The following is a 16,056-nucleotide window of genomic DNA, read 5'->3' on the forward strand; positions in this document are numbered from 1 at the left end:
AAATCAGAGGTTGGCAAGAAAAGGATTACTCTAACCTCTTTGATTAAAGAAAGTTAAGGGTGTTTCTGTGTCGGTGATAGCTCAGGAGGGAGCCTGTGGGTTGCTGCTCCTGGACTGCCTCTGTGGGACCTTCTTGGGGCAGCAGGAGAACCCATCCCCTTCCAGGGCAGGTGGGAAGCTGCTGAGAGGGTGCCAAAGCTGGGTGTAACATTGTCTGTCTTGCCTATTCCTGGTGGGCCTTCCAGCCAGGAGCATATTGCCTCCAGTGAAAGGCTTTTGTGTACCTCCCTGACTGGAGGGTGTTGAGATACAATCAGAGCTCGCCTTCCAGTGAAGATGATCCTGAACCTGGGGTACCAAGAGAACCATTGTGAGTGTGTGGGGCCTCTGCTGAGTGGGAGTGGCGAAAGCACATCAGCCATGGGCAGGGAAATGATCCATGTCTTTAGTCCTGGCCAAGCATGGGCTTGGGTTCACTGCTGTTATGGAGACAAGAGACATTTACCAATCCTTTTGCAAGTGTTTGGGCCTGAACCCCATCAGGGGCATGTGCCTTGGTGAAACAGAGATGAAGTGGGTAGAGGTACAGAGGGGATGGCCAGTATGAGCAGAGCAGAAAAGAAAAGCAAAGTATCATCTCTTTATTGTTTCACTGAAGGGTATTTTAGGCCTTTGGCTATGGCAAAACACAGCTGTTTCTTAGTTTATTTCTTTAGTCCAAGAAGGCTTGGCTGAGCAGGTAGGAGCTCTAACCTCTTGCAGATTTCCATTTCCCAGCCAGCAGCACAGGCTAGCAGCACCTTTATCTGTACAGGAAGGCTGAGCCAGCACCCCAGAGGTCTCTGCCTTGAGCTGGTAGGAGCACAGATATCAAAAACCCATCACTGAAATAGTGATAGCCTCCCCACACCTTCAGATAACTCCCGTGCTGATGCACACTGATGAGAGAGTTAATGAAACACGAGAGAGGCAGCAGGCAGGAAAGCACACCTGCAGGCGCCCTTTCAAGGCTCTCTGGGGGCTGACTGTATGGGGAGGGCCACGGCAGGCTCGCAGCTGGGCTGGCAGGAACCGGGAGGTGCAGAGGTGGTCTCGCTGGTTAGTGTAGAAACCTGTCTGGGGAGAGCTTCCTGAAACTTTCTTCTTCGTCGTCTTCGCTTCTGTGACAGATGTGCGCACAGAGCGCGACTTGGAGCTGTGGTGATGAGTAGTGATTGAATCAAGGGGTAAAAGTTGTTTTCCCCACGAAACGGAATTTCCTTGGCTGCGAGTGGAGCCAGGCTGTAAATGTGGATCTGCGCAGTCTGAGAAGTGGAGGCTGTTTTACAGAGCAGTTGAAAAGTCAGCAATTACTCTGCTACTCAAACGGATTGGAAAAATGCCTTCTAGAAATGTCATGTATCAAGAGGGATTGAAAAAACAAAAGCAAACTCAACAACCCCATCACCAATAATTTATGGAAAAATAATAGCAGAGTGAATACATTTTGCAGCCCTTAACAATGAGCTGTTCAACCACTGCCAACTTGCAAATATAGCTGAAGGCAGAATTTGGACCTCTCTGGTCTATCTCCATTATCTCACCTCCATAAGTCAATGAGAGCAAAAAAGTCACAAGTTTATGCTGGTAGCAGGGTCTTCAGAGAAAACTGCTGAGGCATCAAAGTCAAGTTCAAAGAAAAGAGGCAAATAAAGGGAACGGGTGCATTTGGCCAGGAAACATGACTTCCCTTTGAATTAAGACATTAGACTGGAGATTGAAAGATGCGACCAGTGTCTTTCCTTGGCCACCCAGGCAGAACTCCACCACTGCTCCTGAGCAAGGTCTGCTCTCATGGCTGACTCCACCCATGCCAGGAAACAAGGACACAGCAAAATGCAGACCAGTGCCTCAAAACCATTCTTTCCCGAACTGAAGTATTTTTGACATGCTCCTTAAACACAAACCAAATCAACAACCAACAAAACAAAGCAAAAAATCAAAAAACAACCCCCCTCAAAAAATCAAAACAAACAAAAAAAGTTCCCAATTAAAACAAAAACCAAAAAAACGTTTTAAACAGATTTCTAGGAACAAGCCTTTTGTTCTGTGCTTTGCCATCACACCTGTCTCTGCTGAGGAATGAGGCAGAAATACAATAATACAATTAAATGCAGCAGGAGTAAGAGGAGGTTATGATTATGATGTTCACAATGTTACAGAAACATCCTTTACCTATGTGCCTGCCTGTGTGGGCTTGTGGGAGGGCTGATTGCCATTGACTTAGCTGGCACAGATAAGGATCAAGATTACAAATACAGAGAAAAAAAACCTTCTGGCTTTTCTGAAGGATCACCCTATGCTATGGAATATTCAATGCTGTGCTTGCTCTCTGCTTTACCTTCAGCAGATTTATTTTGGCTCCTGACTACAAAGTCTGGCTCTTTCATTCAAGCTCTAATAATTTTTCCCAAAACCAATTCAAACTCTGGCCCTTTTTCAGTTTAGGCTTATAGCTGTCACACGGATCAGACCTGTGGGAGATGAACCCCCAGGATTCCCTGCACACAAGGCTGAAGAATGACAGGGAATTGGCTGGGAAACACCTCACACTCTGGTACTTTTCTTTATTTTTTGCCCTGGCTCTTTTGCCTCTTCATTTTTAATTAGTGGCACATGCTGAAATGATAATTTAAATTCTTTTCAGAAATCAAAAGAATTCCCACTGACAACATTATTAAGTTATAATTACAGAGGATAAAAAGGTTAATAGGAATTTGAGCCAAATATCTACTCTCCATTAAATGAGAACTTGACTGAACCTGCTTTCTTTTCATTTTGGTAGGTTACTCTAGGTTTAAATGGGTCCAGGATAGCCATAAATCTGTGCAAAGGGCCACTGCTAGGTCAGGTTGCTGTCACCAAGACTATTCACATGGATCTGTCTCAGGACAGCTCTTCCCGACTGGCTCAAGATTGAATTTGGAGTCCCAGAGAGGTGGGACTCCTCTTGGGCCTCTGAAAGGTTTGTATTTCAGACAGTGAGGGTCACACGGGGATATTTGTGTGATAAAGATGTGTAGGAGGTGGCACTTCGCTGCAAAGGAAATGTAGCCACTATTGGTGGAGGGAAAATAACCAGCTTCCTGGGTCTAGCATCCAAAGAAAGCTCCTTCCTTTACCCATGCTGGGCACCACATGCATGCAGAAGCATATACAAACCAGCCTGAATCTACTGAGTTTTGCATTTTCAGTGAAACGAGAAATGGGGAGAAGAAACATTTTCCACTGCGTTAGCTCTAAGTGTGCCCATCAAGAAGACAAGTATTGTAATAGTTATATGTGTTTGGATGTATAACTGAAATGGATTTTAAAGCAACTGAGGGTGTAGGGGGTGAAAAAAAGGCCCACTCCTTTTTCTGGGCACCTGCAGGTTGAGCTTCCATGGTTCCCAGCACTGGGATAATGGTGTGCTCAAACTCAGCCAGGATCTGCACAGTTACGGATGGAGCCATACAAGGCAGGAGTTTTGCCTTGAAGTCCTGTCGTAAGCTTGGCATTTCTTTTTCCTTTTTTTTTTTTTTTTCTTTAAAAGCTGTAACACATTGCCTAAGCTGTGTGGCATGCCTCAAGGCAGGCCTTTCCCTCTTCCCACGTTGCTCACCACCACGTCCTGCAGGGTTCTCAAATCTTGCACAAAGCATTTTTATGGCATAGGCAGGGGCTCCCCCAGACTTCCCCTTCTCTGTAATCCATGCCCTGCCTGTGGTAACCACTGAGAAACTGCCAGGCTCTCCCTGGACACCAGCACTGGATCGAGAGCCCAAACTGCACAGGGGGAATGGATGTGGAGCACACAGAACAATTTGGAGGGGCTGCTGCAAGCAGTGGTCCCTTCTCACACTGAAGGCCAAAAGCACACGAGCAGAGGGTGAAAAAAGTCTTTTTGCTCCTCCTTTTCTGTGCACTGCATGATTTGAGGGCCAGCATGTGGCTTCAACTGGGAGGAATAGGCAGGTGCTGGGTAAGGAGGAAGAAGGGCTGAAAGGCACCTTTGGGTACACATACCCTTTCATCATGGAGCTGAAGTCTCTCATGAATATCAGTATGACTTTGAAGCACTTGCATCAACTTATATTTCAGCAATTTATTTTCAAGCTACTCAATAAAATGCCTTTTTTTTTTTCCTGATGGGATGCCTTTTATTTGTTTGTTTGTTTTGTCAGGAATTGCTTTTATCTCTAGCCTTCCTAGGGCTGAAAGTCCCTCAGCACATCAGCTGTGTGAGGATCTTGCAGGTCTGTCCAATTATTTGCTGTGAAGCACAATGCACCAGGGTTTCAAAGTATATTCTCACCTCTGTTTTCTTAAGACAAGCATTAAAAAAGCCTGTTCTACAGTTATAAGAACTCCAGAATATTTTTCTCTTATTGAATTGGTTCCTGACCTGATTGTCCTTAGATGAAAAAACAAATTAGCCAGCTCTGTGGGATAAGGGCAGTTTTGCACAAAAGGTGCAGCAAGTCTCCCACTGACTGAAGCTGACCTGGACTTTGGTGTCAATAGAGATGTGCCCTGAGACCACAATATGCTCACTGTTTTGTGCTGTGTTCCTTCCACTTCCTTAACAATCAATGGGAACCGAGGATTTTGAGACTATGGTGTGCAAAACTCTATTCCTTGCTTATCTAAGTGTGCTGGGAAAAACCTTCTTGGCTTGATTGTTGCCTTTTACACCACCACCAAAGAAAACTGAAGACAAACAAGATCAGGAGGCCATGCAGGTTTAAGTAAAAAAGAACACACTTTATTTATCTACAAGGCAGTACATTGTTGTATAAAAAATTAAGTGCAGATAAAGCTGCACCAAATGCTATTAAGGCAGCAAAGTCAGAGGCTATTATAAAAACACACAAAAAAATAAAAAAAAATAAAATAAAATCAGTGTTTTGCCATATCAATAAAGATCTAATATGGCAGTACAAAGAACCATGTATTTCTAAGAACCTGATTCAGTACACAAGACCCAAGTTAGGGACCAACTAGCTAGACATGGAACAAAAGAGACAACATGAATGAGACAGTGTTCTCCCAAACATATGAAGGTGCAATGCATGCTCTTACAAACCAATGAGAAACAAAACAACACATCCACACAAATAAAAATCTCCCAAGAACAGTGTTCAAAAATATTGCTTATAAAAAAAAGGGGAAAAATATAAATGACGTAAAAAAAATTAAAACAAAAAGGTCTGAAATGCTAGTGCATAGTCAATTAGCTAACATCAACATTTGTTTTTTCCATATAAAGCTCTACTGCTCCTTTTACACTAGCAGCATGTCTACACGCTAAGGTCTGTAGCAGCAAAACACAGTATTCATTTGGCATTTACAAAATTAAATTACTGAATAAAAATATAATTTTTCTCATAAATCTATGTTTCATACAGTAATATTTTTAAAGCAAGCTAATTACCCACCCCCCCAACAGAAACACACAATGTATAATGGCCTAGAACCAAAACAGAAAGGAGTATTTCAAGAGGATGGATGTTTGAGCATTCACAATCTTGATCAGCTTTCCCATTTTGCACAGACAAGCGTTTGTAGTAATGCTTTTCACTTCGGTATTTTACACCAATTAATTTTGTTCAGTGATTTAAAATATATCTGTTTGAGTACCTGCTCTTTTATTATTAAAAAACAACAAAAAAAGAAACAAACTAAACCCCACCCCTGGCTAGCACATCACTGAAATAACAATACTGGTGTATTAAGTCTCTTTGATCTCAAAAAGTACAAGAAAAATTATCTTTATTATAAGACTGCACTTAAGATCATTAATTACTGATTCAAACTCAATACCTAATAATTTAGGCAAGTATCATTAAAAAAAACACAAACTCTTAAGTTGGGTGAAATCCAACAAGAATATATATGCTGAGTGACTAAATGCACTTTGTGCTGCTCCCAACTGTTGTACCACAACAAAGATAGGCTCTTCTCCCATTCATGAAAAGTTCTCATGCAGAGGAACAGGAATTTCCCAGTGGAGGTGAAGTGTTCTCAAGACCATAATGCTTCTCTGTGTGCTGACCCTCTCACATCACCAGAGTCCGGGTGGGGAAGGTGGCCATGTATTTGCGTGCCTGATCCGTCAGAGCCATCTGATCCTCGATCTTCCCGCAGGATGCTGACTCCCAGGTGTTGCTCAGATGCTAAATTAGAAGAGAGATTCAGTTTGAATGCTGTGTGGCTTATCTGTGTGGCTTATCCATAGTCCCAGCCAAAGCTGGGCCTGCTCACAATTAACTGTTCCATGAACAGGCAGTGGGATGTTGTACTGAACCCCAAGAAACTGAAATCTCAACACAACAAAAATGTCACCCTGACTTCTCAGTTAGTGACCACAGAGGCAAACAGAGCAGATCATTCGCAGAGGGGACACCACAAACGATCCAAACTTTCCTGCTTCTCTCTCAGACAGTGTTTTCTATAAGGCCATATCTATAGCCTTGCCTTTAACCCTTCAGGAAGGTCTAAATGATAAAGTACCTGGCAGGCGAACTTTACAGTCAACAGAGTACGGACAGGTTATAGCCCACAGTTAAAATATTCAGTGTTATGAGCATGCACAAATTCCTGCTGAACCTCCATTCTAAAAATGCAGCTGCTCTGTCCCAGAGTTCCCTAAAGGAACCTGAAAACCCCAACACCCTGAGCACTGCTGCCCAGGATTCCTGTGCTCAAAGCTGCTTTCACCTGTGTGCAGCGATCAGCACCCGCCCAACAGCTCAGCTCCTTCCTCTGGCAAAGGAGAAGGGAGGGAGGGGGCTCGACTCTCAGCAGAAACAGCTTTTTAATTATCATGTAAGCCATTTCACTTCTTGTGGTATTTATGGAGGTTGCAGACACCATTTAGTATAATGCTAAAGTGAGATAAACCTATCTGCAGAGGGCTGTGTGTGCTGTATTTATTTACTCACTACACATGTGAGACATTTCTCATTGCCTTGAGCTATAAACAGCAATGAAATTTCAAAGCTCCTGGAATTTACCAGGATGCACACTTTTATTTTTTTCTATTGAACTCTCTCACTTACCCAGTGTGTCTGCCTTTCCACATTGAAATTTTCTCTAAGACCTGAATAAAACCTCTGTTATCATATACTTAGCTGTCCAAATACTCCAAAAATGCACACAATTGTGCTTATCTTTCCACAAGGGGATCCCAGTATTGCTGCATATTGAGAAGGTGTATGCTCAGGATCCACCAGCATAGACAAGTCAGGAGAAACCTTCCTCTGTTCTCCATTGCATTCAAAAAGGATCATCTCTGCGGTTCAATAACTAATTGCACAAAGAGATGTCCAAAGCCTTCCCAACCTCTAGGACACTGCATGAATCATAATTAGTGGACTGCAAACCATCTGCTAGGAGCAGAACTGTCCTGGCATGCCCATGGCTCTTTTTGCCAACTTTTAGTTGCTAACTTCAGCTTCTAGTTGCTAACTTTGCAAGAGGATCCTTAAATTATTCTCTGGCCTACATGTTTACAGAATGCTCTTCTGTCTGTAAACAGTGTTATCTGAGACATATGGATAGTAAAAGGCTGGGCAACTACGAAATGCAGATAATTTCACGTAACATGTCCTAATCAGGGCACCAGTACAAACACAGGGACCGAGGTTCAGCCTTACAGTCTAGAAGGGGCAAACCCGGTGAATAACTAAGCAAGCGTTTTAAGTCCTCTGCAAACTTCTGCTGGGTTTCCCTACACGTGGCTTTCTCTTCTCTGTAGAGAAGTTCCAAACACAGCCTCTTCTCCTGGATGCCATTTTGCAAGCAAAACTGCTGAGCTTCAGTAGGAGTTTCCTTTCTGAAGGAGAACCAGGTCAGGCCTCAAATTATTAAGTTTCTGCAGTTTTTGTGGGAAAGCTGCATCTGTGAACAGACATGCCAGACACCTCTTTTCTAGAGCCGTGTGTACCTTGTGCTGTGGCTCAGCCGAGGGCACATGCCAGAAAGCAGGTGTGACACACTTTCTGCGTGCCACAGACCCGCATGCAACACACCACAGCTCCTTTCATGTTTTGGTTAAACAACTTCCAGCATAACTTTTTCAAAGGCACCTACACAAGCTGGGAACCTACACCTCCCTATTGATCCTCAGTGGGACTCAGGCACCTGTGCATATTTTCCCCTGCTGTTTTAGAGGTATTTGCATGAAGAACCAAATTAATTCCTGGTATAATGCTGTCGGTTTTACTTAGAAGTTGGATTTGTTCCGTACACCTCAAAAGCAGCTGATAGTTCCTGAATATCCATAATTTCCATGGACAGAAATACGTGCCTAACCAAAATGTCCCTGTGATCCCCCAAAGCTTCAATGCATCAGTCTAGAAATAAGAGATCAGCAGTCCCTTAAATAACTGAAAACAAGTAAGGAAAAATCCATTTCTCACAGTGTGTCAATTTCTGAAAAACATAAGTAACTTCAGGTAAGGAGTGTCCCTATTTCATAATTTGGGCTTAATTGTTAGTATCTACACTGAGGTCTTTGTATTAACAGCCATGTGCTTAGTAGAAAAAAAAAAAATCTGCATCCTGATATCACCAACATCTCAGCAGGCTGTTACATGTCACTCATTCCACGGAAAGCCTGGTCTTCATCTTTAACCTGATGTCAGTGTGGCAGAAGCTGCTCAGGCAGGCAGTAACCCTGTGCCCTCCCACTGGGCTTGACTGCCCCGGGGAGCACTGGGCAGCAGACAGGGCAAGCACAGGAGGACCAGCTCCACCCCTCACTTGAGCCTGCTTGAAACAACTTCAGCTTTGCCGTAGAGACAGAAAAGTTTTCATCCACATATTATTTTTCCCAGGAGATTGCACTACTTACACGTTTTCTGCCCGCTCCCTATTGTGACAAACTTAGGAAAAGAGGCTAACTTTGCATCTCGGTGATGATGGTGAGAGCTCTGCTCCAGTGAAGAAAAAAAGATTTGGACCCAAAGTAGTATGTTTTCTGATGCAGCATATTTACAAACACGGTTTTCCATTCTACCCTTAGGGAACTCAGATAACATTTAAGTGGGTATTTTTAATAAACATTTTCTGTCTGAAGCCCTGACTCTCGGCAGCCAACACAAAACAAAGCACAATGCCTGTGCCTTGCCAGCCCTGCAGTGCAGTGCCAGAGGCACGTGTGAAAGTTATCCTGATGGGAGCAGTTTTCCTTCCCTCCTTGGCAGGGAGTGCTGGGTCCTACAACCCAGGCAGAGTGCCTTGCCTGGTCACACACACAGCTATGGGATCTCTTTGTAAAAAGGGCAAAAAGGGATGCCACAATGTCTCCTTCCACACCAGCATCGCAGCAAGTACACAGGGCTCTGTTACAGGACAGTGGCAGTGCCCCACAGACAGCAGTACTCAAAAAATATATCAAAAGTAAAAAGACTCAGGCAGAAGGCTACAGGCATGCAGGAAAACAGCCCAGAAACCCCAGCCAGAGCACTCCTGTTGCAGAATGCTCATTGCATTCTCCTCACCACATTTACAGGTCGAACTTTGCAAATTAATGGATGGATGGATTGAAACAAAATCTTTGCAACCAGAAGCCAGAAGGCCTGATCCAAACCCCACCAAAATTGATGGACATGTTTTCATTGATCCAGTAGATTCATCCAGCTTAAATTCAGTCATCTAAGAGTAAGATGTTTGTTTTGGCACCTAAATTCCTAGCCAGTGAGGAGTGAAAGGAATTTCCACAGTAAATTCTTTCCACATACACGAATTTTTCATTGCCTCACAGAGTAGGAGGCTAGTCTTAATTTTGCTGTCAATTAAAAGAGTTTAAACCTTTTAAGCCAGTACTTCAACTATTTTTTTTCTTCCAAACACAGCAGTTTCTCTCTAAGTCAAATCAGGGAGTGAGAGGGGAGAAGAAAGTATAGTACTAGGAGTTCCCATAGGATTAAATTAGTACAATTCCAGCTATGTCATTCTCCCTGTCCCTTTCCTTTTTCTCTCACTCTTTTTTTTTTAAACCTCAATAATCCTACCAGTACATCCTTCTCCTGGCAGTAAAACTACCTTATTTATCCTGTAATATGCCTTCAACTGCCCTCAGGCAAATGTGAACTGTAAACAAACTGTCAAAGCTGTAACTGGGATATCCAGTTAAAGCACTTTAAATAAAAACTTGGACCATCTAGAGAAAACAGACCAGAGTAAGGGAAGAAAACAATGTGGAAAGGTGCTTTTCTAACAGAACTAGTCCTTCTGCTCTTGTAGCCCAGACTGCCTTTTCATGTGCTGTCTCTATAGATTAAGACAGATCCTGTGTTACAACACCTTTTGTATTAGAAGTCAATGCAAAAGCCAAACACTGCTGCAGTCCTGCAGTGCTGAGCTCCCAAACTGATGAAAGTCTAGTAGAAATCTTTGGGCAAAGAACTGTGCTAAAGACAGATTTTATATCTCTGCTCTGCTGGCAGGTAGCTTCAGCAACTCCAGCAAAGCTAGTGGTGTTACAAACATTCCCACTAGTTTATCCAAGATTTGCTGGTATTTAAAAATAATTTTTTAAAAGCTAGTGTATTTAAAATATTTTAAACACTCAGACTATTAGAAGGTCTCTTATCGTGTTTCCCTGCTGCAAAAAGCCGGATTTCTTGCCAGCTTTCCCTTAAATTACATGGTATAGATTGTCTGCAGAATGTGCCACTGAAAAGAGGGCTTGCAACAGAAATACAGCACTCCTGAAACAGTAAAACAATGCACTAAACAATACAATTTCCTAGCAGAATACAATAGACAGCATATGAATAACATGGTTTTCTATTCTGTAAGGATGCAGAACTGGCAGAAACCCATTTGCTTATCGAGACCAGACAGTAAAAACTAATTAAAAACTAAAGTGACCATAAATTAATTTTTTATCTCATTTGACAAGACAGACCACTATTTCTACCCCTGTTGCTAGCTTTCCTCTGGGGCATAGGACAGAGTTCTCCTAAACTCTGGGGCTTTCTAAGTAGCTCAGAAATACAGCTTCCTGAATGTGAAAGAATAAGACGGTCCAATTTTTCAGTTTTTGTTATAAGCATGATACCAGAGCTAGAAAGAGCTATTGGATGGCATTTTTAAGAGCTGAACCCTGAAGTTCTTGTTCAGATAAAACTCCTGCTCAAGATGTATGAGCTTTCCAAGTAAGATGAATGGATGAGATATGGAAGTAGGCTAAGCACCTCCAACTCATACTAGGATATTCTTCCCCTCTCCAGTTTTGTCCTTATGTAATGGAGGTTTTTTTCGCTTTTTCCCCCCCCCCAAGGGATCAGAATACATTGCTGCAAATGTGACTTAAGCTGTGTTAAGCTGTGACTTTTCTTCCTGAGTGACCATCACCAGCTCAGGGCAGATTCCAGTCTGTTTGCAACCCAAATTCTGCTGACTTGAGAGGAAAACATGCAATGTCTGGCCTGTAACTTTGAACCTTCTCTGGCTCCCTCAGCTGTGGCAAGCATATCTCCTTCCTGTACACATCAGACACTGGGGAGAGAAGGGGCAACACAAGCGAGGGAAACCCATGGGGCTACCTTCCCTTGCTGTGCAAATCTCAAACACAGCTTGCTTCCCCCTCTCCCTTGATTAAACAAGGAAAAATATGAGATTTCAGGACCTTCTTCCCCCAAAAGAAGGACAAAGAGAGAAAGCCTGCTGTTACAGGAGACCATGGTACCTTCCTGACCATTTTGTCTTACAACCAGCTGCAAATAAAACAACATTTCACTTTTTAAACTGAGAAAATTAAGCTTCATGACAGCTCAAGCACTTGAAAAAAGGTCAACCAAGTAACTGTTTTAAAATCCTTTAAATCTGCTCTTTGAAGAAAATGGCTACATAAACCGCTGAAAGTCAGGAGATTCGAGCTGAAATGTGTCAGTCTGTGGTTAAAAAATGGAAAGTGACAGGAGCTAGGGGTTGAAGAACATTCTCTTTAGCTTGCAGAGCTTCTGCCTTGTGTTGTTTCCTTTGTTACTGGGGGAAGAAGATATCAAAGCAGTGCTATTTTCTTAAAAGGCTCCATTTCATGGTGTCTTTTGATAGCCTGCAGGGTTAGGTGGAAGGTCTGTGATTTAGCCTACTTTTCTATCTGTTAAAATGTCTATGTCAGGATAGTTTGTATTATGTACCGCTACTGCAACAGAACATAATGTGAAATAAAATTTAACTTTTACATAGGAAGGGCCAGAAACAGAGGGGTTTTTATGTAACCTCTTACAAGGCAAAATTCAAGCACATGCTCAGTACAGATCACCTTTTTGTCTTGGTCTTGGAGTATGTTATCCCAGAATCTTAACCCTTGGAAAAGTTCCTAGTGAGACCAAAATCTCCCTGACATGCAACTAAGTGACAAAAATATAGAGTGCAAAAATACAGGTTTTAACTAACCCCATGCATACAAACCAGGCATATTTGGGATCCATGAAATGGAGAGTAAGTCTACCCCAAAGCAACATGTGGATTTGGTGAGACATTCCTGCTCCTACCAGTCTGATAATACAGATACTCAATGCACAACCATGAGATTTGTCACATAGGACAAAAGAGCTGGCTGAAACTCCCCACCTTTCCAGAAAACTGTCTTTACATCAAATATCTTAGGGAGACTTAACAGGGGATTGAATGAGGATAAAGCCCAAACTCTTTTTGGGTCTATGGAGGCTTCTTCTCCCTTTGCTCTACACAGCACTGACAGCACCAAACTCCAGTGGCTACCTGACCTCACATGCCAAATGATGCAACATGCTGTTCCTGCTAGGTGATGGTGAATCATGTTGAGCTATCTGATATGGTCATCAGCTGCTATTTACTAAATGGCGTATGATCAGTCGTGTACCCAAAATGCAGTAAAAAATATCATTAGAGATGTGTTTGAACATTTGCTACTCTTGCCTTCTTTGGAATTTAACAGCAAAACAATAATCAAGGATTTTGATCAGTTTATCGCTAGCCAAATATCTTTGTGCAAATGTAGTGCAAATTATTAAAGCAATGGAAAACTGTGGGCTGGTAAATATACTGCCTCCCTCTTGTCTAAGTTCAAATTTAAAAGAAAACAGAATTTTAAGAGCCAAGCATATTAAAAAAACACCTAAGTTTAGTGCTGTCTTTGCTTCTCTCTTGCCTCTCCATGTACAGATCCCAAGGCACAGAGATTGCTGTAATTCTTTCTTGGACTGAAGTCAATGGGAATTTGCCTAAGTAAGAACAGTTGGATCAGGCCCAAAATATTAACAGCAGCAATGTCAACATATGCAGACACAATTAAATTTCACCCACATGAGTTCCCTCATGCTTAATGTCTACTTTCATGGGATCAGTGGATTTAGTCCAGTATTTGTGTCCATGCATGTGTTCATTTATGAGGGTGAGATACCAAACTCTAAACCAGGAAGGGTAGGAAGCATAGGACAATAACGTGTTAAAATCTGGTCACGTACAAAATGCAAACAGTAAAAACAACAACAAGCACCAAGGCTAACGTTGCCCATGGCTTTGCACCCTTTAGGCATGCTGTGCCCTAGTCATAGGAGTCCATTTACTCTGGGGTGGAGGAGGGGAAGCATCAGGGACAGAGCAGCAGCAGTTTCTGGTGTGAAACAGAGCCAGACTACATGTCCTTTCTGAGCTGCTGGGACCACACTCCTCCCCTCTGACATGAGGCCAAGCAGCTTTTCCACTGCTTGTAACCACGACACCAAGTCCAAACCAGAGAGGGCAGCCATTGGCAGACAATACCGCATTGTTATTAAAAGTCTGTATTCCATTCTGAAAAAGCTCTGTGCCACCATCACAGAAACCCCAAGACTCATTCTTCATTTAAGATGACATTTCAGCTGAAAAGCTCAATGTTTCATAGGCAGAGAACAATTTTACCTTCACACTAGTACACCAAGAAGCTGCATACTAACTATTCATTTTGGGGCTTTTTACAACTATTTTTTTCTTTCAGTTCAACACACTTTAAACACTGAGAGGAGTTGGAAAGTCCTTTTTAACTCAGTTCCTACTTAAGAAAAGGTCCTCTTTATCCAAACAATGAGCATACCTGACTTTTAACATGGTTTTCCTGAGCAAGGACTGAAGAATTGAATCCAGAATGATCCACAAATTGACTCACGTAAACTTCCTCAACAAAATCAGCATGAGTGAGGACAGAAGGTTAAACAAGCCCTTTCATTTACAGCAGCTTGTAAAGAAATTATTTTTAGATAGCAGGAAACATAACACCGGTACACTAAAGATCAAAAGATCCTATTTTACAGACCTCTCAGATCCTTCTTTTTTATTACAGCCAGAGTGCAGGCAACTACCACTAACAGGACAACACACAGCCCATGCTGCTTAGCTACCTGAAAACCTTGCCCTGAATCTGTGAAGAAGCCCAGAGTTTGGCTGGGGTCACGGTTCACAGACAGGTGTTGGGATGCAGCTGCCTCCTCCCACACACCCACCGGGAGCTCCAGCAGCCCCCTGCACAGCTGCAGACCCAGGCTCCTTTGCTACCATGTGGGTCTGAATTCAGCCCCTGTGTACTGCCCTAGATCAGGGGCAGTGCATCTGCAAACCCTTCTCTTGGCTGTCTACCACACTGCAGCCAAGAAACACAGTTGATGATGGAAGAGCAGATAAACAACACTGAGTGTGAGTCCTCCTACAGACACCCCCAAGGGGAGTCCCAGTCCCTGCTCTCCATGGCTGTTTTTCATCAAAATGCAGCACAAAATACAAGTCTACTCCATGGCAAACTGTGCCAAATGGGGACACGTATAAAATTTTACTATCTCCTTTTTTAATGCCTGGCTAGAAATGCTTAATCAAAACCAGCCTTTATTCATTCCTTCCTACTGTAAATAAACCCTAATGTAAATTCTGGAAAGAGGGAGGAAAGAAAGGATTAGCCACGTGGACTATCTGTCTGAAAGTCAGGAACTATGGAGTTACAATTTCCTTCCTGACAGTGACTCACCCTGGGGAATGAGACACTTTCCTTTATTTCTCCCATGTGGAGAAGGGCTGCAAAATCACTTAGTCATTTGCCTCGGAAATACAGAAATTATGTTTTGTTTTCTGAATGACTTTCTGTGGGTTCCACCTAAAGCACACAGGGGCTGCCAAACTGGCTGCTAATGACTTTGGTGGGCTTTGGATCAGCCCCTGTGCAACAGCTTTATTTTCAAGTACAGCAAATGTCTATGTTTGTTAACACTTGGCAAAAGCACAGACACGCCAACCCCAGCCTCACATCTTACATTACAACAATTACACATTTAGCCTTCACTGGGGAAAGGCCATCCTGTTGCTGGGCTGGATGGGCAACACTGGCCACACTTGTGCCAGCCAGGCAGTGCTGTAAGTGTCTCCTCTCACCCCAAGGCCAGTCACAAGTTCTGGCCACCACCATACCACTCAAATCTCCAAAACAGCAGTGACACCTACAAGAAGTCCATAGGAAAAAAAAAAAACCAACCTCTGGTCCACATTAACTCTCAGTCCTACCAATTTCACACTGCACCCAGCTGAGTTACAATACCCCACACACAGGGCTGTACCCTCATGCTCCACTGGCAACGTGAGATCCTCAGCCACATTCATCTGAACATTTCATTCTTCCATACCCAAAACTTAAAATCGGTCCATGAGAAAGCAACATATATATATATATATATGGATGCATATAAGTATTTTTATATACAGAGGATACTTTTATCAAAGAATAATTACCTGTAGAGGACTAGCTAGTGGCCTGTTTCTAGGTACTGCAACTGTTTTGTGAAAACTATCATCATCTTCAGACACAGGCATCTTTAAAATGGAACTGGTAAGAAGATTCTGAACAGAAAAAGAAAAAAGAAAAAGGTTTTCAGTAACTCATGAGAACAACCTGAATTGGTATGCATTGTAAGTAAACTCAGCATGAGTGCAGAAGTTGCTACACTGGGCACAGGCACAGATGAGGAGGAAACCTCAGCCTGATGTTCCTGGGACTTGGCTTTGCAGGAGCATTAC

At 42.8% G+C, this 16,056-nt stretch overlaps 1 protein-coding gene across 2 annotated transcripts in view; it reads right to left on the reverse strand.

Annotated features, from left to right (window-relative positions):
- Nucleotides 1-4,766: 4,766 nt before the first annotated feature.
- Nucleotides 4,767-16,056, reverse strand: part of MYB (MYB proto-oncogene, transcription factor) — a 28,139-nt gene continuing 16,849 nt past the window's right edge. For both annotated transcript variants that reach the window (XM_014874283.2, XM_014874282.2), the window contains 2 exons: nt 15,772-15,879; nt 4,767-6,197 (listed from right to left, as the gene is read on the reverse strand). In XM_014874283.2, coding sequence (XP_014729769.1) covers nt 6,081-6,197; nt 15,772-15,879 — 225 coding nt within the window. In that variant the 3' untranslated portion in view covers nt 4,767-6,080. The remainder of the gene's footprint in view (nt 6,198-15,771; nt 15,880-16,056) is intronic.

Source organism: Sturnus vulgaris, chromosome 3, assembly GCF_052056855.1.
Source record: "Sturnus vulgaris isolate bStuVul1 chromosome 3, bStuVul1.hap1, whole genome shotgun sequence".
NCBI lineage: Eukaryota > Metazoa > Chordata > Aves > Passeriformes > Sturnidae > Sturnus > Sturnus vulgaris.